The 27,153-nt window shown below is 42.9% G+C and overlaps 2 protein-coding genes across 2 annotated transcripts; both read left to right on the forward strand.

Annotated features, from left to right (window-relative positions):
* The first annotated feature begins 1,175 nt into the window (after positions 1–1,175).
* Positions 1,176–8,092, forward strand: lpar3 (lysophosphatidic acid receptor 3). Its single transcript, XM_030372582.1, has 3 exons — positions 1,176–1,429; positions 2,074–2,832; positions 6,310–8,092. The coding sequence occupies exons 2-3, from the start codon at positions 2,091–2,093 to the stop codon at positions 6,642–6,644; spliced, it is 1,077 nt and encodes a 358-aa protein (XP_030228442.1). The 5' UTR covers positions 1,176–1,429; positions 2,074–2,090; the 3' UTR covers positions 6,645–8,092.
* Positions 8,093–10,853: 2,761 nt separating this feature from the next.
* Positions 10,854–27,124, forward strand: LOC115555767 (atrial natriuretic peptide receptor 2). The gene is made up of 23 exons (XM_030372796.1): positions 10,854–10,971; positions 11,580–11,670; positions 12,411–12,543; positions 13,181–13,304; positions 13,706–13,810; positions 14,127–14,229; positions 15,409–15,554; positions 15,779–15,851; positions 15,939–16,083; positions 16,759–16,845; positions 17,057–17,200; positions 17,609–17,730; positions 18,065–18,209; positions 19,312–19,360; positions 19,528–19,641; positions 20,005–20,124; positions 20,238–20,331; positions 20,691–20,778; positions 21,064–21,203; positions 21,761–21,913; positions 22,911–23,009; positions 23,591–23,682; positions 24,704–27,124. Exons 1-23 carry the CDS (start codon positions 10,933–10,935, stop codon positions 24,818–24,820), a joined length of 2,523 nt encoding a protein of 840 aa, XP_030228656.1. The 5' UTR covers positions 10,854–10,932; the 3' UTR covers positions 24,821–27,124.
* Positions 27,125–27,153: the final 29 nt, after the last annotated feature.

The following is a 27,153-nucleotide window of genomic DNA, read 5'->3' on the forward strand; positions in this document are numbered from 1 at the left end:
GATTAGCCTAATTATTTAAGTTGCCATTACAATTGATCCAATTGTAGAAAGAAAATTGGACCATATGAGGGAATTCAATTCAAAGGACGCAACAGAGACAATTTAGACAAGTAGCACATCCTTTAATTCTAAAAAAGAACGGAGAAAGAAAAATACTAGAAGTAAAGGTTGGAGATGAGAAAAAATACCTTCCCCTTTAAACCCTGCATACACTTCTTTACTCCAAAATGAAGATGGAAAGCAGAGAACACACTAAGTGTAGCACTACACAAACTAATAGTCACAATGGAACCCAAAAGAATAAGGTTTCAGAACACCTGTCCGTGCCAAATTGCCAGGAAAATTAGCACTGTTTATTCATTTATTTTTAGATCAATTCAATATCGATATAACCAGCAAGTCAAGTAGTTAGGCTCAACCCCCAGAAACAGTCATATACTTAGCAAAACATCACAAACAGCCATATACACAAAAATTGCCAAGATGAATAATTTACTTTGTATATGTGAGTGAGGTTGCAATTTGCATTGCCCTTGAGATTGACATTTCAATCATTCTGCAAACAAACCCATGTACAAGATACAGGATATTGTAATTGAATTGACATTACAGTTGAGATTGAACATTTCAAACATTCTACAATCAAACCTATGTATGAGAGAGAGAGAGAGAGTCTATGAGAGAGAAAAGATCGATTGTTCTCCACATCACACGCTTCTGACACAGAGTCCTACTTATTGACGTCTTCTCACAGGTCTTCAGCTAGCTGCTGCTGCTGTAGCGGCATGTTCAACGCTTTGGACGTTGTTGTTCCTGTCTGTATCCCCAACAGTAGCCGTAAAAAGTGTGTCATCTTTGGCAGCGTTGCCAAATACTTACCGGTGTCTTAGCTTTATTCTTTTATTTGAGCCGCTTGGGTAACTTTATTTCCTAACCCTTTTCCTAACCCTCAATTTTATTTTCGTGTGTAGACTCGTCTTGCTTCGTCTCTGTTTGTGTGTTAAAAAAAATAAGATATTTTTTATTTATTCTTTGAGGTTGGTTGGGGGCCCCCCTACTATGGGGGCCCGAAGCGGTCGCGGCCTATGCCTCTATGGTAAGACCGCCACTGCATAACGCTAATTTCCGACTGCTCAGTGTGAATAGCCTAGAGCCCAATGTAGTCATCCTAGACATATACATCATACAACCGTTGCAGTAACTCCTTCATTTGGCACGCTACAACAAAGTAAGTCATACTGACCACGCCCTCTACGTCAACGCAGCGGAGCCTCGAACTCCTCGTAGTGCGAGACTTGACTTTCACAGGACGGTCCGATCCCACAAGAGAGCACCTCCCGAAAGAATGAGGCGTCCACAGAAAACCTGTGGAGCGCATCAACTTCACTTATATTGACTATTTGACTGACGACGGCTCTATTTGGTACAGGTAAGCAGCTTTTGTTAATTAATTATCGCTTATGTGACTTTCTTTTTGTGTTTACAGGTTGTTGTTTTCGTCCCATTATTGTCACTAAAGAAACAATTATTATAAGCCTACTATTGGCAAAAGGGTTAATACGATCTAAATGTATTGTATCTTCGTTTGTACGAAACTTCTTATTTAAAACACAAGGTCATCACGCCACCCACATTTTCGAAACTTCCCTCATGTAGGTCGGGCTATAGAGAAGGACGTGTAGTCTAATCGTGTATTGTGTAGTAGCAGTCGTATTATATTTAATACAAATCATAAAATGCTGACAGTACTGAAGTAATATTGGACTGTAGTTTCCGCATAATTATTCTATATAGCCTACATCAATTTACAACTATATCTTACAGCAAAATTAGCTTTACAACAATTCACATGTAAATTATTTAAAACACAATTGTGTTAGTGAATGAAACAAATTGCGGATGAACAAGCTGGCCAGTGCGCTACACTGATTTGTAATATAAAATCCACTTGTGTCTTCTACTGGCTGGCTCACCGCAGTCCAACAAATCCGCTGGCTGCCAACATTCCTTCAAATGTGCACGATAAGCGACTCTGACTAACAGTAGGCGGCCTATCTTCCTCTCTATCTACAGACTCCCACGGACTCAAGATGGCCTTGCAAAACCATTGCTACTACGACCGGGAGATGTTCTTCTTCTACAGCAACGGCAACCAGACCAAAGAGGATTGGGTCAACACGCAGCTCATCCCGGTGCAGGCGGTGGGCTCTCTCTTCTGTATCTTCATCCTCCTGTCCAACCTCCTGGTCATCACCGCCGTCATCACCAACCGCCGCTTCCATTACCCCTTCTACTACCTGCTGGCCAACCTGGCCGCCTCCGACTTCCTGGCGGCCATCGCCTACGTGTACCTCATGTTCCACACGGGCCAGGCGTCCCGCAAGTTGACGGTCAACGGGTACTTCCTGCGCCAGGGACTGCTGGACACCAGTCTGTCGGCGTCGCTGGCCAACCTGCTGGTGATCGCGCTGGAGCGCTACATCTCCGTCATGAACTGCAAGGTGCACAGCAACCTGACCAAGCGGCGCGTGACCCTGCTCATTGTGCTGGTGTGGGCCGTCTCCATCTCCATGGGCGCCGTGCCCAGCCTGGGGTGGAACTGCGTCTGTAACCTGGAGAGCTGCTCCCAGCTGGCGCCCGTCTTCAGCCGCAGCTATCTGATCTTCTGGTCCGTGTCCAACCTGGTGGCGTTTCTGGTCATGGTGTCCGTCTACGTGCGGATCTACGTGTACGTCAAGCGCAAGACGGCGGTGCTGAAGGTGCACACCAGCGGCTCCATCAACCGCAAGCGCACGCCCATCAAGCTGATCAAGACGGTCATGACTGTGCTGGGTAAGGCTGAGGGGAAGTGGGCTAGGCGCCGCGATGAAGGGTCACGTCACGTCCATCCATAATACACGCGTACATACATGCACACATACACACACACATACAAACACACACACACATGCATAAACATAAACGCACATGCACGCACGCACAAACACACACACACACACACACCGTACAAGCACACATGCATGCACGCACACAGACACTGCGCACAAGCACAAACACACGCACCTACACACATACACACACAACGAACACACACACGTTGTGGATTGTGTGGTTCTGAGGTCGGACTTGTGAGTCAACGTGTTTCTCCACAGTGACCGGCTGTGCGACGTGGGATGTTGTGAAGCAAGGCAGGGTTTACAGGCATACGTGTGTATGGGAGTACAGTCGCACATTGCATGCAACTCCGGTTGAGTCAGCCCGGAACACGGTGGACTGGATTTAGTTGTTTGTTTATGTTGATTTGGTTGTTACTTGACTGGGAGAATTTCTAAGGAAAAGTTTGTGTGCTACAATGCACTTTGGGGGTAGCACGGCAGAGCAAACAAAATACACACAACTTCAATGTGTTTACCAAGCAGCCAAACTTTGAGTAGGAGTATAAATGGCTCTGTGCTTTGATCCCAGGACTGTTGAATGGACCAAGAATGCTCTTATCAGTGATGGGAATTAGAACCAATACACACACTTTCATCTCTAGTTTCTGGTATGCCTGTTTATATGCTGTTTATCTTCTGGCTTAAGTGTAAATTCTTGGGTTACTCTCAGTGTGAAAAAGCAGAGATTTTCACTTCCACCTTGGTTAAAAACCGCAGACACAAACTAGGGATTAGTGACAATAGGCGTCTGTACTAAAAAGTAAACGGTTTTGAAACTCAATAGTTTAGCAGTTGACAGACACAATACCCAGAGTCCACCCCACCCCTCTACCTTTCACACAGCACAGAGAGATAAGGCAGGCAAGATCTCTATCAAACAAGCACCTGAAAAGGTGCTAAATTCACATATTTTTCTCCAACACACACACACACACACACACACACACACACACACACACACACACACACACACACACACACACACACACACACACACACACACACACACACACACACACACACACACACACACACACACACACACACTTCTTTGCATTCTTATGGACTGCACATGCAAAAATAGCTGTCATTTCTCTTAAACTGCCTGGTGGTTGTGGTTTGTGTAGCTGGTGTAGCGTGGGAGGCTGTTCTTCTGTCTGCACTCACTCTGTCTCCTTCCCTCTTCTGTGTGTAATTAGGACACCAACCTCTGTGTGTGTGTGTGTGTGTGTGCGTGCGTGCGTGCGTGCGTGCGTGCGTGCGTGCGTGCGTGCGTGCGTGCGTGCGTGTGTGTGTGTGTGTGTGTGCATGTGTAGTGCAAAACCAGCCTCACATTGGACACACTGACTGCTCTGTGGCCTTCAACTATACTTACACTAATTGTACTGGTATAACCCTCTAATAATAATTGTATAACCCTCAAGTGCTCACTCTATTATTTCCAAAAGGAAGATGCGCTAGGGGGTTGGCTTCTCTCAGGAAGTTGAGTGGGTTGACTTGTAACCGGAAGGTTTTGTGTTTTGTGTTTGAGTGTCGAGGGGACCCTGAAAGACACCTAACCCTAACTGCTCCTGACCAGCTGAATGTCTCCTTGCATGGCTGACTCGGCCGTTCATGTGTCTATGAGTGGTTTCAAGTCACTTTGGATGAAAGCATCTGCTAAAGGCTCTGAATGCAAGCTGTCCTTCTTGGTTTTTACTGAGATTTCTCGACAACGATTGTTGTTTTGTTGTCCGGTGTCGGCTTGTATGGGAATCATTGCAGAAACAGGGTAGATGTGTGTTGGCACTAGCCGTAATTGGAAAACGTCGGCCGATGCCACTGGATGTTGTTTGTAATTGATATAATTACTTAGGCAACTAGCTAACTACTCGGAGTGCCCAGAATGAGAAGGTGAACCCATTGAAAAACAGTGACCTGATCGGACCCTGTACTGGATATATGGTGTACATGGCCGATAGATGGAAAGGTGGAAATCAAAACAAAGCAATACCATGTCCAAATTGATTCTTAAAAGATCTTTTGTAGCTTGACGTTAAAATGGGATTTTTTTTTCACACACAGGAGGAACAGAATTGAAGAATTAAAGGAAGCAAAAAGAAAATTATGTTCTGGTTTTATTCAAACCTCTGCCACTGGTGACTATAAATCCATTTTAGCTCTGCAAACCAGTCGGACCAGTTTGGGAGTCTTTTATACTTTCTTTAATCCAATAATGCCATATTACACCAGAGTGCAGAACCAGAGCATAGGGGTTTGTTTCTAACAGCGCAAGTCTTAACAGCAAGTCATTCATTAAAACACTGTAAAACCTTCCAATAACACGTCATCGTATCTGCAATGTGAAGTTATCATACATTGGTAAACCTAATAAGCCCGGCTTAAATACATAGGATAATTATACTCTTCTTACAATGGAAAAAACAGATTTGTTTCACTTGTAAATCATTACTGCCTTGTCAGAAATGCACATGTGTTCAGAATATGTGTACTATAGCCACATTTTCCCTTCTTAGTACAAGTTTTAGATTACAAGGAGCGAAAGTGGCCCTTTTCAAATCGGGAAATATGTCATAAACAGGATACCATTTGATGGGGTTTGACAGTAAAACACACAAAGCCTATATTAGTGCATTCAGTTCACATGTAAGCTAAACATTTGCTCCCTTACCCACTTGCTTCAGTGTGTTTGTGTGCGTGTGTGTGCGTGTGTGTGTGTTTGTGTGCCAAAGAGAGGGAGAGCATTGTACTCTTTGTTTTTTCGTCTGCTGAGGTCATTTCAGAAAAAAAGAAAGATAGCAGAGGCAAGTTGCTACTTGCAATTTCCTCTAAGCACTTGGTGCACATGATCCTGAATCCTAACTTGTGCCCCGACACGTTTGGTATGGGTGACAAATTTTGCTAGGGTTTCTACGTATCATTGTATCGGTTCATTCAAAAGCAGTTGGAATCGAACTTTCTGAATTGATTGAATAACTCTCATGCCATGTTTTTTGGTCATATATTTACACGCATTTAAGAGAAATGTAAAGAAAGAAAACTTGGTTTGACGCAAACTGATGGATTGGTTGATAACATCTAAGAGATGTTAGGAGGTGACGCTCAACAGGAAACGTCAATTTACTGGTGTCAAGGGGGGCGCAGCCCAACTGGTCTCAGCCGTCAATCTCACAACACACTTTCTGTGTGCTTCGGGGGCTCGAAGGAAACCAAACCAAACCGAAATACTGCAAGTTGCATCCGGGGGAATCATGACCGCCCAGGAACGCCATGAGGATGCGGGTAGCTCTCTTTAAACTGTGTTTGAGCGTGGGCCTCATCCTTCTACTCCCCTCCCCTTCCCCCCCCCCCCCCCCCCCCCTCCCTCCTACAGGTGCCTTTGTGATCTGCTGGACCCCAGGCCTTGTGGTTCTCTTGCTGGACGGCCTGAATTGCGAGCAGTGCCAGGTGATGAAGTTCAAGCGCTGGCTGCTGCTGCTGGCCGTGCTCAACTCGGTGATGAACCCCTGCATCTACTCCTACAAGGACGAGGAGATGTGGGCCACCATCAAGAACCTCCTCCACTGCGTGGGCAACGGCACGCGACGCCAAAGGTCGTCCAAGGCCAACTCCCGGCCGCTCAGCTCGGGCCAGGACACGGGCATCAGTCAGCCGCCATCAGAGGAGACCAAGGGTGGGGAGGAAGAGCAGGACATCATCAAGACTTGACCGTTGTGTTGGAAGGAAAGTTGCCCCCCCCCCCCTCTCTCTGCCTCAAAGGACCGCTGGACTGTCTGTGTGTCTATGGGTGGATTGAAACGGTTGTCTTGTATTTGGTTGGGTAGTGTGGACTTGAGATGCAAGTGGAACACTGCTCACTTCCCAAGGTGGTCCCAGTAGGCTTGTGTCTCAAAGGCAGTGTCTGCGCATGGGGAACTCAAAGGGAGCCTCCTTTTTGTCTAAAGGATGATTTATTTCAAAGCGATGGTAAGTCATAAACTAGTTGCATCTTGTTGTTTTTTTACTTATTAAATATAACTCCTATTCATATTTAACGTTTACTACATTAAGCTGTTCTTCACCGCATCCAATTCGATTGAATTTAGATTTGGTGATATTTTTGAATAGTTGGATTACAATTGAGCAAAGAAAAGATCTGGTTTCTTCGATTACCATTGAAAGACTCTTTTGTCACTGTTTGGATGTAAGTGTATGTGTGGCACCATGACAACATGAAGCCCTGTAATGAAATTACACAATGGCCCTATAACAAAGTGCATCAGTTACGCAACAGGTACGAATGCATCCATGGTGCATTGGCAATCTTCCATTCAATGAACCAGAGTGGTTCTTGTTAAAATGCTCAGAGACATGTATCATTACGTATCAATCATCTGTGTGGCGCAAAGAGAAGTTCACGATCATGACCAACCAACCAATCATGTCTGGAAAATGACCGACATGAAATCATAAAAGGACCTCAAACACAACATCTAAACCTAAAGCATGTTTGTACGTATGGCCTAAAACTGGCATCCTACATTTCTGACCCTGTGCTATTAAATGTCCTTATCCAGTTGTTGTAAGAACATAAGCATCCGACATCTCAAAAACCGGTCAAACAACCGATGAAGACGTGTTCTGGGTGCGACACGACTCGAGAAAAAATCTGCTGTTATCATCAATGAGCCTTGGGGCCATTATGATACGAGATGCCGATGGACTATGTGGGGTTAAAGTCTTCAACCAACATTGTAATATTACCTATGACATATGTTACTGATCGTAGTCTGTTAAAACCACTATCTCCCTCTTGTGTATTTGTCAAAACAATAGTCACAGTAAAAGCATTATTTTACTCGGCAATTATAATAAGCTATGTGACCTGGTAACTCAGTGTTGTATTCATTACGATTTACATTTTGATGGTCTTAAAATGCATTGCAGTCATCATTAACCTATTCTGCTTCATCCAGTATTTGCAAGTCCTCGTCTTCCTTCTGACTCGCATCCACACACACAACTGAACCCACACCGCACACCTGTTGGAAGCAAACCGGTTCCGGGGGAGATTTTTTAAACACCACTCTTTCAGATGCATTTAGTGTGACGAAATACTTGCTTTCCTGAAAGAAAATGATGTTGCAACACACACTGGATTCCTGCTTTAAGGACATGACTGAAGCCCAAGTGCCATGCCCCAGTGACCCTGGGGCGTGGGGGGGGGGGGGGGGGGGGGGAGATGAGTAACTGGGGCCAAATGAAGCCAAATACCCTGCTGTACAGTATTTATGCTATTTTAACCACTCCTAGAACGATAGGACTTCATTAAATGTTTTGTGACAACTGCTTGTCTGTTTTGAGTTTTCTGTCAGAGTTTAACGTGATTAGAAAGGTTAAAAGGATGTGAAAGACTTGTGTCATTTATAGTTCATTGGCTGATAAATTGTGCTTTTGTCTAAAGTGGAAGTACCATACATACTTGCATCTTTATGGTCTTACAAACATGACCCCAAATAATAGAATAACTGAAAAAGGCAAGGGACATGAGTTATAATGTTTGGTCATTGAATATGATAACACAATCTATAAAGCATGGCATGGCAATAAAATGGCCGATGTACTTCCTTGTAAGTATATGCTTCCATTTGCTTGCATTTGTTGTTTATTTTATTTACACCTTTTGAAAAGGTTGGCCTGTATACGTCCAGTATTTAGGCTTAGCCTCCACTTTATTGGCCTCATTTTAAGATTAAGCGACGTGGTTGAAATATGTTTTTATCTTGACACCATTTCACCATCATCATTTATAATGTTTAAGCCTTGGACATAGTTTATCATGAAATATCTTTATTGTTCATGGACATTGAAGAAGGCTATCTAAGAAAAATAACAAAAAAACACGTTTGATTAGACACACCTTTAGATAGCTTGTTGTAATGTTACCCAAGATAACGTCATTTTAACCCACATGGGTTGGTTAAATGACGTCATGAAAATGTGTGACTTTAATTAATAACTACGGGATGGGTTAAGGTCCAACTCGTATGCGCTGTCATGATGTGCCTTTGATTAAAAACATGTCATGCTGCATGTGTTGCAGGCAGGGCCGACCGAAGAAGATGTGGACCGTTATACACACTTTGAAACATGAATAGAGATCCATGCTGTGGCACAATGTGGTTATTTTAATGCGTCAACGCTGGGCCTTTCATTTCACATTCCTAAAGATGCAACAGCATGTCAAAGTAGCTCTTTGAGTAGGGATGGTTTATATCATTTGAAAACCACAGACTACAGCCCCATGGAAAGGGAGAAGTGAACCCAATCAGGGATTAAACTTGACTTCTTGGCAGGTAGTTCACACATTTACTGGGACAGACAGACAGACATTGTATTTTTCTTCAATCAACCTGATAACTTCTTTGCATTTGTTTTCACTGTAGGCCCTAGATGGCTTCAGTACCAGAAATTACAGATGTGTTGGGATGACAGCTGGATTATGGACTACAAGAACATCAAGTTTGGCAACATTGAGCATTTCTACAATCGTTAACGACCACAGGTGAACTGAATCAGTTGGCGGTTGGAATGTTGCAAACGAGGGCCTCAACCAAAACCCTACCAAGACTCTTGGTTGTGTTGGGGCAGGATTTTGGCAGATCCACTATTGTAGTTACTGAACAATTTAAAGAGCAGTTTATTCATTTACAAACATGTAGAGAGATTGCTTTTCCTGTGATTCTGTGATTTATAGCACAAGGCTGAATGCCTTATATATATTTTCAGGACAGAATACCATTATGGCATCTAAAACGTAATCAATAATCAATATGATGTATCTACCTTATGCAAAGCTTGTTTATAAACAGTTTAATCCAATTTAAAAGGTTTTCTTCTCAAATCCCGTGTAGTTTTGAAGATCTTGCTTAAAAAGCAGCCAGGGCCCCGTTTCAAGAATGTCATAATTCTGGGTTTCAGATACCAAGATTAGACTTCTCTCAGTTCAGTCACCATGGATAATCAATGCTGGGAGCCCAATGAAACCAACTTGGTACAGAGCAGGTTTAAATTACTCTGCCCACAACCGTAGTGGTGACTACTTCCTATCATCATTGTAGATAATGCCAACCAACAACCAAACGATTGCAATCAAATGTGTATCGTTTAATCCACCTTGTTTGTATGCTATGCACAAGACTACTTCAAGCAGCAGTGCTACTGTGTGTTTGGGTGTTTCTTAATCCGGTTGCTTCTGTATACAATCTTTTTTCTTATTGCAGTGGCGCTAGTGGTCCAGCGGTGGCGCTAATTGGTGCATTTGGGGAAATTACATTTTATTGAATTTATCTGATCAATCAACCTCCCGTGACGAGTCTAGAGTCTGTAGTAATAAGGATCACATTTTCATTGTGCCATAGATGATGACTTTTGAAGCAACACACATTTTTCAGGTTCAATCCGAGTTTGACTGAACTCATTCTTTGAAATTAAAATCAGCTGTTCTGACAGAAAATCATGACTATTCAGTTTTCTGGATTAAGTTTTTAAATACATCCTCAGCTGATTCTTGGAAATGGGCCCCTGATTGTGTGCCTTTATATTAATTCACCCCTCAGATTGTTGTTGTGTTCTTTGGATTGAGGGTTGGGTCCTATATGTTGGTCAAGGTGAACAGAGGCACCTTGTGAGCCAGTCTATTCATAAGCACTGATTGTAGAGCCTCTTATCCTGATTGGACATTTAGGCTTTTCAATAGAAGAGGTACAGGAAGATGCTCTCTCTCACACACACACACACACACACACACACACACACACACACACACACACACACACACACACACACACACACACACACACACACACACACACACACACACACACACACACACACACACACACACACACACACACACACACTCAGAAGAAGCCCTGAAACACACTCACACTTTTGAGATACACCGTCGTACAGTCAAGTTGGAGCTCAGTTCCTGCTAGTAACGCCATTGTCCCTGATGGCTCTGTGGACAATCTCCCTCCTCGCTCTCTTTCTGGTAGGTAACCTAAAATCATGTGTGTTGTTAAAAAAAAGGGGGGCTTTTGCTATGGTAGACTTATACCACCACAGCCTGGCAGCTATAGCATGTTCTATATTAGCCCTGTTGCGGTGCCATAAGAATCGTACAGTGATCATGACATAAGGACACTGCTGTTGTAAATCACAGTGGGATGGTTAAACTAACCAATAACTGATAGCGCTCACATTGTGTGGCCATTGTCATAGGATCCCTGGTGCTTTTGTTTTCTTGTCAAAAACACATGTGCTCCCGGCTATTGCTGCGTGTTCATGTCATACGTGACTATGTTTGTTGTTCATGGGCTCTGCTTGCCTGCCCAACTACCTTTGACCTGTTTTTATAAAAGATGTTGGCAGATTGAATAATTTTGTGTACACTATGTTTAATTTTGTGCACACTATATTTTCTTTCTGAGGATAAGGTACAAGGTTCTGGATTGGATTCTACCAAAGGATATTGGATTGGCCTTTTAGTAGATTTGGCAGATTTATACATCTTTACGTGTATAATGATGGTATTAACCATGACAACTTGGTACTTGAACCGGACTGTAAAGAGCCGACACTTGATGGATCCTCTTGTAGGGAGTTCATGGCTGGCATGACCTGGATAACAGAGAGTTTGACTGCTGGCCAATGGACAACCCAAATGATTTCAACATGATCAGCTGCCAAGGTAAGATGTCAATAGTTAAACAATTCGTTAATTTTAGTATAATTGGATGATGAGAAATACTCTTTCATCAGTTTCTTTTGTAAATGTATGTTGTCTCCAATTATTATCCCAGGCTTATTCAGGTGTTTCATCATATGCATATAGTGTATGGATGAATGACTACTACTTATGATTAAACAAGGAGGACATTTTGTCTACATTGGTGATCCAGAGAAGCCTCAAAAGCTTCAAAGGGTTACACAGATTGAGAAAGTTCTGGATTCTTTAGTTATTTAGCAGACGGTTTAATGGCAACTAAAGTGTATGCAGAACAGGCCTACTCGCAAAGTAGCATCTTGCTAACGGATGTCTACAGGTTTTTTTTTGCAACAATATACAGTATATAACAATCTTTGATAAAAAAACAAGTTAATTTGGGGGAATATCTCACAGCTGTAATATAAACTGTACATGTGTCATATATACTGTAAATGTCTCATTTATTCCGTACATGTCTGTAAGCATGTGGGAATGGATATTGGTGTTTGACGTGCATAAATATTTATATAGCAATCAACCAAGTTTCTTGTATTTGTTTTGGTGCAGAGCTCCTCCTCTAGTAGTTTTATTTGTCTTGCATATAAGAGGTTTAGAGTTTAAACGTGTGTGTGTGTGTGTGTGTGTGTGTGTGTGTGTGTGTGTGTGTGTGTGTGTGTGTGTGTGTGTGTGTGTGTGTGTGTGTGTGTGTGTGTGTTCCCCAGGCCTTGAGATGGCCTGGGTGTTGCGTCCCCCAGAGAAGGTGTTCAACGGAGAGGAGTTTAACGTCACGTACACGGTGACTGCCTCGGATTCCTTCTACGAATACGCAGCCAAGAACCAGATTTTCCACTTCAGGTGACTGCTGCTGAATGGGCTGCTCACTCAAAAAGCTCAACCCCCCTCAACACCACACAAACTCAAGCACACACACACACACACACACACACACACACACACACACATACATACCTACATATCTACATACATACATACATACATACACACACACACACACACACACACACACATAAGTAACCCTACACAGGGCCGTCGGACTGCGGGGACAGTTGTGGGGGGCCCAAGGCAGAGGGGGGGCCCATGACCCCCCCCCCCCCGCCAACAACCTGGCGCAGGGGGGCCCATCAGTACCTATAGTATAGGGGCCCAGGATTTGGTGCTACGGCCCTGACCCTACATACACATACATAAATACAAACACACACCTCATATGGACATAAATGTTGCGTTATTAAAAATAAACACTTAAATGTTCAATTAATCAAAATAAAATTCACTATTCTAGAACGAGTAAGTAAGAGTAATTTTGCAATTATCTGGGAAATTGTGCTTGTGCCCACTCTTGTGTTGTGAACTAATAAGAAAAAGATCTGTAAACAGTACGGTGTGTTTTGTTTTGTGTGTCTCATATCGCAGCCCGCATACGTGCTGGTCTATATATTCTTAAACCCGTTTCATGTATGCTCCCCGCCAGTGAAGTGTCGGAGGTGAGGCAGTTCTGCGATCACCATGAATGTCCTTCCAACTGGAACAACGCCAACGAGATTAACTGCTGCGTGTACCACGCCAACATCCACTCCTGTCCCCTGGGACTTATGGTTTGTACCCCCTTGCCGTCTAGTTGGCTTAATTTATTATCACTACTACAGCACACCAATGTTTAGGCCGATTTGTTAATATTTTTCATTTTTAATCATTATCTTACCCTCCTCCCTTAAACAGTCAAATTCAATAACATTATCCTGAATAGTTCACTTATGAGCCCTATGTTTCCTAAACTGTCTTTTACAAAGTATATTTAAAAAAAACGTACTTTTCGTTTAATTTAATTATGAAAACAATTGAAAACCATTCAAAATTTTGGACAAATAGTTAACAGTTCAAATTAATTGGATTCTTTATGATTGTAAATATACTTCAATGCTCATGCCACCAGCAGTGGTGTATGACTAATCAATTTGGACAGCAAACTCATCATCAAATTCAAACAACTTTACAGAAACAAGGAGGAATCTGTGGCCCGTGGATCCCTGACGACGGTAAAATAGTGACCCACACCGTATCCAAAGCTGGCAAGATGTCCCAGAAAATCTGGACTTCAAAGGTACTGATATGGAACTGAAACATAAACACCCCTTACTGTAGGAGATTGCAGGTTACTTGGTACTATGCTAGGTCATGAGAGTGATAAGTCCATGTATGCCCATGTTGTGTCATGTATTTTCAAAGTAAGAAGACAGTCATTTGTTCTATTGAGAAGCTTTCTTCTAAGGAAGTAGGCAAACAATACAAACTGGTTGAACAGGTGAATATTACATTTTTGTCCAAGATAAAAAAAAAGTTAGATAAACATCAGATTTTTTTACATTCACAACCAAGAGTTAAGGCATGTGTGGTGTTTTGGTACGTGTGTCTTTCAGGTGGTCTTGATCCACATGGGAGTCACCTCAGTGATCGCTCATATCAAAATAGGGAAGATGCACGCAGCGCTGGAGTCCAAAGTCATGGTGGTCAGCGCCCAAGGTCAGCACCACCGCTATCATGCATCAGACTGTTGTTTTGTTGCGGATTATCACTGTGCAACTTCCAAAAATAAAAGTATAGAAGCAATTGGCTTGCTTAAAGGAATATGATATAAAATGTGATACCATCTTACTAAATACAGTATGATTTATACAATATGATACATATATGATATACTTCTATAGACAGTATATCATGTAATGATAGCATACAAAATCTAAATTAGGAAGTATATATTGTAATAAAAGCATACAAAATAAAATATAATATAGCTAAGAAAATTTAATGTAATGTTATAAGCTGCTTGTTCATATGTTGCAGTGTGTGGGGAGATGATATGTCTGTGTCTGTGTGTGTGTTTAAAGGTGTGTATGTGTTGCAGTGTGTGTGGAGATGATGTGTGCGTGTTAAACGGTGTGTAACTCCTGCAGTGTGTGGGGAGTAGAGCCCGACCGATATTAGGCATTTTTCAAACTAAGGCTTTTTAACTCTGGCTTTTTTTTTCAAAAAAAGCCAGAGTTAGGCAGAGTGAATGACGGAGATCGACGGAGATCATCGGTGTTGTTCATGTGTGCAAGTGTGTTCATGGTAAGTTGGCAACTGTCACAAACCTAATACATTGCTTGAATAACAATTCAAAGAACATCCCCATCAATTCTCTAAAGTCGATAAGCATGACTTAATTCATGACTACCATGTCCAGTTTTGCTGTTGTTTCATGTTAGCTGAGAGTGAAAAGGATTTAAAGGATAACTACAAATAATCAATGTTAGGGAAATGTGTTTGTTTTATTACGCGTTTCTGGATTTTTTTTTTATATATATATATCGGCCGATATATCGGCATATCGGATTTTTAAATCACAAAATATTCGTATCGGTATCGGCCTTAAAAATTCTATATCGGTCGGGCTCTAGTGGGGAGATTATGTGTGTGTGTTTAACAGTATGCATGTGTGGCAGTGTGTATGGAGACGATTGGTGTGTGTTTAACAGTGCATAGATGGTATATGTGTGTTAAATGGTCTGTACGTTTTACAGTGTGTGTGGAGACAATGTTTTTCTTCGGACGATGTGTTTGTGTTTAACAGTGTTTAATGTGTTGCAGTGCGTGGAGACGATGTGTGTGTGTTTAACAGTAAAAGATATGTGTGTGTTAAATGGTTTGTATGCGTTGCAGTGTGTGGGGACGACGTGTGTGAGCTGGAAGAGACGTGTCTGAACTGCCCTGCAGACTGTGGCGTCTGCCCCATGTCCCTGACCATCAAGATGGCCATCGGCCTGCCGCTCGCACTCTTCTGCTGCGGCTTCATTCTCACTGTAGTGGTGAGGTCCACACGTGCACACACACACGCACACACACACACACACACAGATTAAAAGTACACATGTAGACAAACACACACACAGATTAAAAGTACACATGTAGACAAACAAACATGTTCTCCCCCCCACAGACACACATTCCTCAATCTAAGTATAGTCAATTGTGAGTATTCTCCATGAATTCCATGAACCTAATTTGTGCTTTCCATTTTATTTCCCTACAGTGGCTTTGGTACCAGAAACAAAAAATGTTTTGGGACGAGAGCTGGATCATCAACTACAAGAACATCATGTTTGGTGACATGAGCAACATTTGTATACATCACTTTTGCTGCCATCCGTGTAGTACTGCCCTCTAAAAGGATGATGCGTTTGCCTCCACAGGTAAAGTGTGTTACATGGGCTTCTGCAGTACCACAAGCCTCCAGCAGGGGAAGAGTAACTCCAGCATGAGCCGCAACACCGATACGACGGTGTGCACCGTGGTCAACACCTGCTTCCAGCCCGGCTTCATCCAACCGGGCATCTAGTAAGTCACCTCAAACCCCAATGACCAAGTCAGAGCAAAGCCATACCCCCCACCCACCCCACCTGCTCCCTCATTGTAGCACGATGGCACAGTGGGTTGGCTCCCTGTGCTCCGCTTTCCTCGACCAAATAAGGTCATCCCTGTTAGGTTCACGGTCCTGCCGGTGCCCTTGACCTAGGCAGAAGACCTGTCTTCGGAACCCGGGTGCGTCCTCAATTGAGGGTCCTCAATTGAGCGTCCTCAATTTTCTTTTGGGATTTAAAAATTATAATAGGCTACAATAAAAGTAAAACCTGTATCATCAAGGCAGCTTGAAGGTGAAATTAGCTCATTCAAAACCAGGAAGCTGAACTTTAGAGCTGGGAAATAATACCGCCTGAGGTGATCCAGGAATACAGACCATGGTCATCAGCACTAACGACTAACGAGGGACAGGTGAGACCAGTTACCAGAATGAGAGTCTGATTGGTTGGGAAAAGGTTGTGTTTCTGGTATAGCCATCCAACATCGATGTCTTTTGTTGAATTAAAGTCTAAAAACAGTTTAAAATGTTTCCTTTTAGTATGATATCTATATAAAAGGATGAATCCATCATTTATTTATTTGATAATCTACAATCATTCTTGAAGACCCCTTGGGATATACTTGAATGAATCCGAACGTTTTATCTTCCAGTGATGGACGGACGGTGGCGGTGAAACACATCCAGAAGAAACATTTCACATTGTCCAAGACCATCAGGAAGGAGGTGAAGGAAGTCCGGTACGCAAAAGTCCGCTTCTGATGTCAATGCTATGTTTGAGAATCACTCTCTATCATCTTTGGTTGTCTACCTTAAAATGCCCTCTGCGATCTTAAAAGTAGTTTATTATTATTTAGCAACCACGGAAGTTTGTGGAAAATGAATATGCACATTTAGGATTTCCAAAGCAAACTGTTATTTACCTTTCAGTTGAATGCGTTTGTTACCCAGGGAACTGGACCACCCAAATCTGTCCAAATTCATCGGGGGCTCGATCGAGGTGCCCTACATCAGCATCATCACAGACTACTGCCCTAAGGGAAGCCTGTCTGACGTCCTTCTGAATGGGGACATCCCTATCAACTGGGGCTTCAGGTGAGACTCACAGAGGGCAATTCCAAGGGCTTTTATTACTGTGTGCGTACAGGAATGATGCATATGCATAGGTTAATAAGACGTGCTGATGTTTAAGCCAATGTAATACTTTGGTACAGAAATATTTCTCCCATACGCCTAACAATAATTAGCAGGTAAACTCAAATGCATTCAAATGGTCCTGCTCGTTTATGGGTTCTATAAAATCTAAGCCTGTTCCCACCCTGCTTGTGATTGGGCCATCGCCGTCCAATCAGGTTCTGCCTGTGGAACTAAGCTAAGCAGGTAGAGGTAAGTTACCTTTCCCACAAGGTCGAGGCTGTTGAGGGGGGGTCAATCAGCTGGAGGCTGAGTGGCCCTTAAGAGGGACACTACAGGTCATGGGATTGATTGGTGCTCCGTCTCCAGGCTCTCGTTCGCGACTGACATCGCCCGCGGCATGGCCTACCTGCACCAGCACAAGGTGTTCCACGGGCGCCTGCACTCCAGGAATTGTGTCATCGATGATCGCTGGGTGTGCAAAATCTCAGGTAGCCGCGAATGGACAAACGTCTCCATGTCCTAACCTGTCTATTGGTGATAAGGGGTTTTATTATTAGTCTTAAATAATGGAGTTCACTCTATTCCTCATTCAATTATCCAATCCAGAGAGAGTATATGAGTGAATCGTGTTGTTAGTAAATTTAAAAAGAAAAAACATGCAGAACCAACCATAAAACAAAAAGTATCAAGTAGATTGCGCAACCGAATTCCTGATTTAGTCATTTTCTATGGAATCCGTGCTGGGATAGACAAATTAAACATTAAGCCAAGTACACGTCACCCTTCCATCGATTCTGATTCACCTTCCTTTGTGTGTCACAGACTATGGCCTCACAGCCTTCAGGAAGGAGGACTTTGAGGGAGTGAGCTCTGGCTTCCCCTGTGGGGACGTCAACCATCTGTACTGCGCTCCAGAGGTGCTGCTGGGAAACAGCACCAACGCCACTGCGGTAGCAGACGTCTACAGGTGTGTGCGAACCACCAACCGCTGCAGTTGGTCAGAAACAGGAAAAGCACTTCACAAATAATGCACAGTTCAACAGTTGGTATAGTCGGAAATCCACAGGTTGGTAGTCCACAGGTTGGAAGTTCACGGGTTAATTATGCTATAATAATTACCATACTCCGACATCAGGATACAGGTTGATGTGTAAACCGGTTTTTAAAGTGTTGTAGGATCAACAGGTCTTATTTGTCAGAGCTCTCCTCGCGTGCGTGTGGTGATGGCTGGTTAATCCTGCGTGCATTAATTGCATAATGACCCCCAGGTGTACAGCCCCGCCCAAGGAAAACAAGGGGCTGTGGCTGAAAGCGCCCTAGGGCCTAGAGCCGGGCTCCCAATTACTTTTCAAAGTGGGTCACTTTTTAAATCCCCTTGGAAACAATGGGCCACTCAACCTCCAGCCCCATCAGCCATTGAGCAACCAAACCAATCAGCTTTAAAACTCTCCCCTTGACAGGCCTTCCTTCTTGTTGTTTTGTGTATTGTTGTTTAAAAAAAACTGCACTTTGAGATTGTACAAACGAAAAGTCATTTACACATGCTCTCAGTGCATAGCCAAAAGTAGATCATTGTGTAACAGCAATTCCTTGTGTGCCGCTGACATATCCTCCAGTAGAGCCCTAAAAAGTTGGTGTTGTAGACTGGTAGGCCTACATTTATCAGAATTACTATTGGTTAAGGGTCAATTATTATTATTATCCAAAAACGGGGGTTACTTCTGTAAAAACAAGTCATCTCAGTAATTATTTTGTGGGCCATTAATCGACTTGTGGTGGTCCGGCCCGCGAGCCGCCTATTGAGGACTGCTTGTCTAGACGCTGCTTAAACACGCTGTCAACCACGCACACCCGGAAATTCAGCCAAAAAAAACAAACACTGCATATCAAACAAGAGAAGCTATAATACAAATATACATGCCCATGTAGAACATAAAGCTAATATTGCTTGCATTATTCATTCAAAGGTAGTTGTCGTCCACACATAAGGGTTGTGTTGTGTTTGACCTAAATGGTATATTAAGAGCCATCCTACATCTCTCCCCCCCCCCCCCCCCGCCCCCTCTCAGCTACTCTATGATCCTCGTTGAGATAGCGACACGCTCTGACCTCATCTCAGTGAGTATGGCGGGACCTCAAAGTCAAATTCAATGTCTGCTTTATTGTCCATTCCAAAATATTCCAGACGAATAGAGGAATCTATATTGCGTCTGACCTCAGTAGATTACAGCCCCGCTAGGCTCCCGCTGTGGTCGCTGCTCTCTGACAGCCTTCTCCTCCGACAGGAGCAGGAGCAGGGCGAGGGGGGGAAGATGGACATCATGTGGCGCCCCCCGCTGCCCGAGCTGAAGGCCGGCAAGGCGGACACGGACTGCCCCAACAGAGAGGACTACTGCGAGGTGCGGCGCATTAACACGATGACCACTCGCACATTGGGATAGCCTTGGGGCACTTACAGTGAAATGCTGGGCATTGAAAGATAAAGGGAAGATGTCAAGAATGATGTGTCCATAACGTGAAGGCCATATAAAGAGGAGCCAATAGTTTTATTTTGGTTAGTGGTTAGTTTGTGATTTTGTAAAAAAAAAAAGGGATCATCACAAGAGATAAGGAGAGATAAAACATGAAGCCCTCAGTTGACAAAAGTCGGCTGCTTCTTTCTTTCTTTCTTTCTTTCTTTCTTTCTTTCTTTCTTTCTTTCTTTCTTTCTTTCTTTCTTTCTTTCTTTCTTCATATTATTTCTTTCTTTCTATGTTCTATAGCTCATCAAGAAGTGCTGGTCCGATAACCTCACCTTGAGGCCCACATTTGAGCAGGTGAAGAAGATGCTGGACAAGATGAACCCCCACAAAGTCAGCCCCGTCGACATGATGATGAATCTGGTAATGACCTTCTTTGAGCTACTTTAAAGTCATTACCACTGATTACCAACAGATAATAACCTGCATTTGCAGCCAGAGAAAAAGGTTTTCAAATGGATGTTTAACGCCCCCAGATGGAGAAGTACAGCAAGCATCTGGAGGCTATAGTGGCAGAGAGAACTCAGGATCTCCTTCAAGAGAAGCAGAAGACAGACCGCTTGCTATACAGTAAGTTATAGCACAACCACGCTGTTGTATAGAATATGGTTACACACCCTATAAAACCCTAACCCTGCATAGAATGAACCACACATCAAATAACATTATAATATTCAGTTTAGTTGGATCTTCAAGCCTGCTATAAGCTATTCCTTTGAAAAATAATAACATGGGCCGTAAAAAATTATAAATATTTTCCAAAAATTATTGTTGTAATTGTTTGCATTTTGATTAACCAGACAGTGCCGACTACTGGCAAATAAGTGTAATAGCTCAAGTTGTGAAGCACAGAACGCTAGCCACTATGTGTTGTTGTTGTTGTTGTGGTTGCTGTGGTTGCTGTTGTTTTGATTCCAAATACATTTCAGGCATGTTACCAAAGCCAGTGGCCGATGACCTCCGGCAGGGCAGGACCGCAGAGGCTCAGAGTTACTCCAAAGCTACCGTTTATTTCAGGTGTCTATTTCTATATCTCCATTGTGTTGTCATTAACTTTTCTTCGCCTTACCATTTTTCATTATATAGCTTAGAAGTATAACACGTTTCCAATTAGTAGCCTATGTCTTTTACCAGGGGGTCAACTTTTCGGGATCTTTTAATTAACAAAAATGTACTCCAATCTATTTTTATTTTCTAAATATACTGTGGCCCCGTTTTGAAAGAAGTGTGAAGTAGCTGCTTCCTTGATCTCCAGTGGCGATTGCCAGAGCAATAAACCAATGCTTCCTGCTTCCCTGATAGTGACATCGTCGGGTTCACCCAGCTGTCTGGCGCCAGCACGCCACACCAGGTGGTGGACTTCCTCAACCAGCTCTACACCACCTTCGATGACATCATTGACAACTACGACGTCTACAAAGTGGAGACCATCGGTGACGCTTGTACGTCAATGATACGTTTCTATTAGTCTGTCGAAACTGATTCCTATATGATTATTTTATTTTTTTATACTTTTTTTATAAAAATATATATATATGCATAAAATAAATCTAAACATACACCCCACATCTCCAAGCCCATGGACAAACCTTAGCAAATTAAACGCAACCAGACATTATTTGGACAGTATGTGAAACTAATTAAAACTATTTTAGGGGCTTAGTAAAAGCTGGAACCACTCAACAATCAGACAGTCGCCCAATGCCATGACTAATACATGCCCACATATCCACTTGTTTAGTACACTTCCTAGGACATGTATCCTCAACTAAAGCTTGCCAAGAGGCTCATCAATAACAGCACATGATAACAACACAGCAGTCATGAGTCATAAAGGCAATACCATTTCCTGACTATGAAAAAACCAAAAACCAAAAATAAATACTCTGCAGTCGAGCAAGAGGGACCTCTGTAATGGGAGACCAGACTAATCAGGTGATTTTGTATGTGGTTCATCCATGTCCTCCACGCTAATTTTCACTGACCTCTGACCTCTCAGACATGGTGGTCTCCGGGGTGCCGAACGAAAACGGCATCAACCACGCGGGCGAGATAGCGAGCATGGCTCTGGATCTGGTCAACGTCTGCCACGCCTTCAAGATCCCGCACAAGCCCACCACCCAGCTAAGGATACGAGCCGGCATACACTCAGGTGGGGTGCAGGTCCAAACCCAAGGAAGCTGGAGGTTCAAGAGAGTCTGGCCAGGCCACATGACTGCTGAGCGGTTGTCACACACTTAAAGGTGACATATACCACCAGGTGTGAGAGTGATTAGCCGTTACAAGCCATATTGAAAACCTGCCTCTTCGGACATCACTAGTTGGCTTGTCCACCTAGATGTGTGCTGGGTAGATGAGCAACGTTTGCTACAGTCGACTGGGTAGGCAGGTGGACTGATCTATCCAGCACAGATCTAGGTGGACACGCACACTTTTGATGCGTGTCCAAGTCTTTTCAGTCTTTCAATCAAGGGATTTTCAAAACGGCTTGTAACGGCTAATCACACTCACACCAGGTGGTATAATATGTCCCCTTTAACTATCTGTTACCTCGCGCTACTCTTTCTATCCACTGTGGGGTGATGTTGAGTCACATCTCGTATGCGTCACTCAGTGTGTTTACATGGGACAGCTTTGCTACTCGAACAGACCGTGTCAATTATCGTACATGGCCTCCGGCGGCGGAGCAGCGGAAGGAGTCAAGCCGGAGGGGTCCGCATAAGGCCGAGAGGTCGGAAGAATGGAGCGTCGGAGAAATGACATGGGCCCGAAGTGAACTGACAGCTGTCTACTGTAAACATCTTTCTCGAATGCCGCCTGTGTTTGTTGTTGCTGGGATGTAGAGGTCAACCGGAAGTGGCTCTATAACCACTTGTTGAAAGGGCTACAGCGCCACCTAGGGTAGCGGATTCAGCCATGCTCCGGCCATTATCCGATCTCTTAAAGGCCATGTACGTTCAGATAATTGACACGGTTCGTTCGAGTAGCAAAATCGGTATAAGGCTCAATCCGATCTAGCTGTCCCATGTAAACGCACTGACTGACTACCCAATCAACTGAGAAGGAATGACAGGATGTCAATTTTCAATGTTTTCATCTTAAAATTTCTATGAGAAATGATGATGCGCCTGTGTGTTGTGTTCTGACAGGACCTGTTGTGGCTGGTGTGGTTGGCACCAAAATGCCCCGCTACTGCCTGTTTGGAGACACAGTGAACACGGCCTCACGCATGGAGTCTACCAGCGAGGGTATAGCACATAGTTACCATGGAATATGTACTTTGTGTTTTTCATCGGTCGCATTTCCAGGGGGCTCAAATTAATTAGTTACAAGACCAATTTTCACATAAACCATGTGTTTCGTTTTAAAATTTGGTACCCCTACAGTAGACAGTTGAGTAGACAGGTCATTCATTGTAGATGGGATTTTACAAATGATTTACTTCTTTTAATTTTGCCATGTGTTGCGTCCAGCTGGCTTCTCTTTGTGTTTGCTAATTGGCACCCCACTGTGGACCTTTTGGTCAAGGGATCAACGTTCTGTGTCTAAGTAATTAATCCTCTGCTCTGCCACATTCTCAATTCCCATTCTCAAGGGCTATTCTGAGTGAATTGAAAAGATGCAGCAGCACAGTTCAATGATCAAGATTGTGCTGTATTATTAATCCCCGGCACCACTATAAAAAAAAAGACATGTATTTTCTTTTTAGAAAATAGTATATAACCCTCTATGTTTCAGTCATACTTTCGTGCTCTTACGACTAGTTTGTTGGTGAGTATTAATCAGTATCTACGTTCTATACTAACTCACTGCATGTGTGCATACACAGCTCTAAAGATCCAGGTGAGTGGCACCACAGCTGACCTTCTGCACACCCTGGGTGGTTACGTTCTGATGTGCAGGGGCCCGCTCGTCGTCAAGGTAAGCAATGGTTGAGGTCCCACGGGAGGGCAATCAAACCCTTCATTATTTAGGGGACAGCCGTCTGGAAGGTTATTTTATACTGGGGGGGGGGGGGGGGGGGGGGGGGGGGGGGGCGGCACCCTCTTCAGTTACATCAAACACACCAGTGCAGCGCAAAACAGCTAGTCATTATCTGTTATTGTTAGTTCTGTATTGTCTATATTAATAAAAAAAAGAACTTAAGAGAGGACGATGGACCGTTGGTTCGAAACAAGAACATTTTGGTTGGGAGGCAAACAACATTAGAGCACAGCCAACCCCCTACTCACCAACCCCAGCGTTCGATTCTGATTTGCCGTTTACACGGTGGCAGCCTTCTAAAGCCAGGAGGAATGGCTGGACTAACTTATTAGTGGAAACTTCATCGGTTGGCCATTCTAACATCCACTTTGGAACCACGGGTCTTTTGAAAGACTGATTTTGAAAAGATTGCAGGAAACCCAATCCCTGCATTAGAACCATTAAGAGACGTCCGATATGGGTGTGTCTAGGAGTTCACTGTGTTTGGTTCTAGGGCGTTATGTGAGCACGGCGACCTTATGGACTTGTTTGGTCGGGTGTGGCCAATACATGAAGGGGGATATTCTGTATTCCCGAGGGATGGGGCAGCACATATGCTCCCAGGCACTGCCCTTTAATTAATGGTTTGACGACAGCTGCTTTGCACTGCCATGCTTAAAGGAAATTACGGTTGAGGATTCCCTTTGACGTTTTGTGGCTAGCCAAGTGGGTAATTAAGGGCAACATTGCAATACAATTCTGAGAAAACATCATTGTACCTTGGCATATGGAAATTAATGTGCTGTCAAGAACATAAACAACAAAATTAAGATTTAAAATTAAACTCAGTTCAAATTTATGGTAGCCGAAAACTACAGGCTGGGAAATAATGACTGATTGTAAAAGTGGACATCATTTAAGTGACACAAAAATAAAGCAGTCAACCAAACGTATGCTCATTTGCATGGATTCCACACAGGGTAAAGGGGAGATGACGACTTGGTGGCTCCAATCAAGAACAAACGAGCCCAAAGACGTCCTGCTCAGAGGCTCCAACACTGAACTGCAAGAGGTCCCGGTGCCAGTTAGCAACTAGCTTGCTGGCCTAGCATAACACATACACAACAGGGACTTACATGTTAGATATTTTGTGTAACGTACGGCCAATTCATGTAACAAATATCAGATTTTCTTTCGTAACATTTGTGTTCAAATCGATTATTTTGTTTCAGACCAATGAATTACCATGTAGCGAACGTGGACCATGTAGCCTCAGTGGCGGATCTAGACGATTTGACATGGTGTGGCAAGAGGTCTGGCAGGGGGGCATGGGACCGCAGTAGGTGGGAAGAATCCCAATACGTAAAATGGCTTTTACAATAACAAGAACACGAAAATACATACGTACATAAATACATACATTTTCAACTATTTATTGTTACAGTATATCATGCCATAACACATACAGACTTCCCAAGTTTGTAAATGCACAACAGGAACAAACCCATTGTTATAACAAAACTGTGCGTCTCTTGAAAGTAGAAGTAGCCTATTAATAGCAACATTTAAATATGAAATATATGAAACGTACAATAATTTCCTGTGGAGTATAAGTCTGAAACCGAGGCCGTGGTTAAGTATTTGAGGGGCAGGGACCTAAGATTACATTTCCAATAGAGCGAAACAGTGACCGCCCCCTTTTGAACAGCTCTGCTTCCGGAAGTAAATTTCCCATTCATTTTCTCTATTGACTTTTCAGAAAATCGTCATATCAAGAGTTTGAAGCCTAACCAATCATCTCTCAGGTTAGGCGTGACCATAATACAACTGATTCGGGGCAAAAAAAAGAGAAAAATGGAAAAAAAGGCAAAGGTACAAGACTGTGTACATTATTCCAACCGAATAGTTTAGCGCGTTTCTTGCATCTTATAACTTTTGTCATTACTATAGTGTTTATACTGTTAATAAAATTGTTGTCCTATATATATTGTGTGTGTGTATGATAGTGTTTTCTATAGTTTCTATAGTGTTATATAGTGGAAAGTTCCATCGTTTCTAACTAAAATCACTGCTCCCACGAGTCACGACTATCAATGCATGTCCTACCAATGGTTATATAAGGTAATAACGTACTTGTTCTTAATACTGTACATGTGAATTCAGTATCGTATTCATTCCACATACACACACAAACACACACACACACACACACACACACACACACACACACACACACACACACACACACACACACACACACACACACACACACACACACTATATTGCAGAGTTTACCGTAAGCACTTTATTTCTGCATTACATACCATATTTTTATTTTTATTTAATTGGATACAATATCTTATGTAATTATTTACAAATCAATGTTGGTTGGGTAGTTAATCATGTAAGAAATTCTAAATGTAACTGTCATTAACTGAATATAGACAATTGCAACCACAAAGAATGTTATTTTTTTCATGCATAAATGCTCGCTCATGTTAATTTTGAAATAGGATCAGACATGTGTCCATAGCTCGTGAAAGAAACTTTTTGTTTTAGCTATTCTGTAGCGTCATGTGTATGTCACCTTCTAATACAATTTGACCTTATTTTTTCAATCAATCATCTGAGTGAGGGAAAAGTGTTTGAGGATTGGAAATTGTTGTTAAGGCCCCAAATGTAGCGGATAGTGAAGAGAGTTACAGCCTGGTTGCTCCTCTTACCTTCATGAGGAAACTACAGGAACCGTGAATTATTTTCTCTCTCTAAATAACTGAAGCCAGTCACGGTGGAGGTTGCCTTGGAATACATGTCATGCAATTTGATAGAAATAATTTGCGAATACTTTGAAATAAGTATATTTAGTCATCTTTTGCAACTAAAAAATCATTGAATGATGAAAAACCAGGTAGTGGATACAGGCATCATATATCATCCACCACCATGTTTAATCTGCTGTTACTTCCAGACAGCATAAGGAGGTAGGTAATAACTCATCTATGGGCAACAGGGAATGAGGCTATTTATAAGGAAACTTTATCACTCCACCCACTCCAGCCCATCCAATAGCTCCCCAACATCCGAGCACACCATGTTACTGCAGTCGTGATAAGCGTTCAATGAATGGCAGACATACTGTACATCAACAACGTTGACAGGCATTTAACTGCTTCTTAGGTCAGGTTGGGTTTCATCGTATCCAAGACTGCGATTGCAATTTTGTCCAATGTGCTTATTGTTCCACTTTTTACGTCATCATTCTTGGAATAGCATCTATCTGGCCTACATAAAGCAAGGCATGGATTTAAATGGGGGTACCGACTCAGATGTTGTTGACAGTCAACACTGAGGAATGCGTTTTGTACTGGGTAACAAAGGGCTGAATTAAAAAGCACCTGGATGATAAATGTATCAAAAACTTCGTAAATG

This window comes from Gadus morhua, chromosome 12 (assembly GCF_902167405.1).
Source record: "Gadus morhua chromosome 12, gadMor3.0, whole genome shotgun sequence".
Classification (NCBI taxonomy): Eukaryota; Metazoa; Chordata; class Actinopteri; order Gadiformes; family Gadidae; genus Gadus; species Gadus morhua.

What these genes read in the sequence shown, in the direction of transcription:
- lpar3 (XM_030372582.1), top strand. Translation starts at nt 2,091, where the DNA reads ATGGCCTTGCAAAACCATTGCTACTACGACCGGGAGATGTTCTTCTTC. An exon ending in GACGGTCATGACTGTGCTGG is followed by an intron (nt 2,833 to 6,309) that starts GTAAGGCTGAGG and finishes TCCCTCCTACAG; the next exon opens with GTGCCTTTGTGATCTGCTGG.
- LOC115555767 (XM_030372796.1), top strand. Translation starts at nt 10,933, where the DNA reads ATGGCTCTGTGGACAATCTCCCTCCTCGCTCTCTTTCTG. An exon ending in CATGGTGGTCAGCGCCCAAG is followed by an intron (nt 14,230 to 15,408) that starts GTCAGCACCACC and finishes TATGCGTTGCAG; the next exon opens with TGTGTGGGGACGACGTGTGT. An exon ending in GGGGCCCGCTCGTCGTCAAG is followed by an intron (nt 23,683 to 24,703) that starts GTAAGCAATGGT and finishes GATTCCACACAG; the next exon opens with GGTAAAGGGGAGATGACGAC.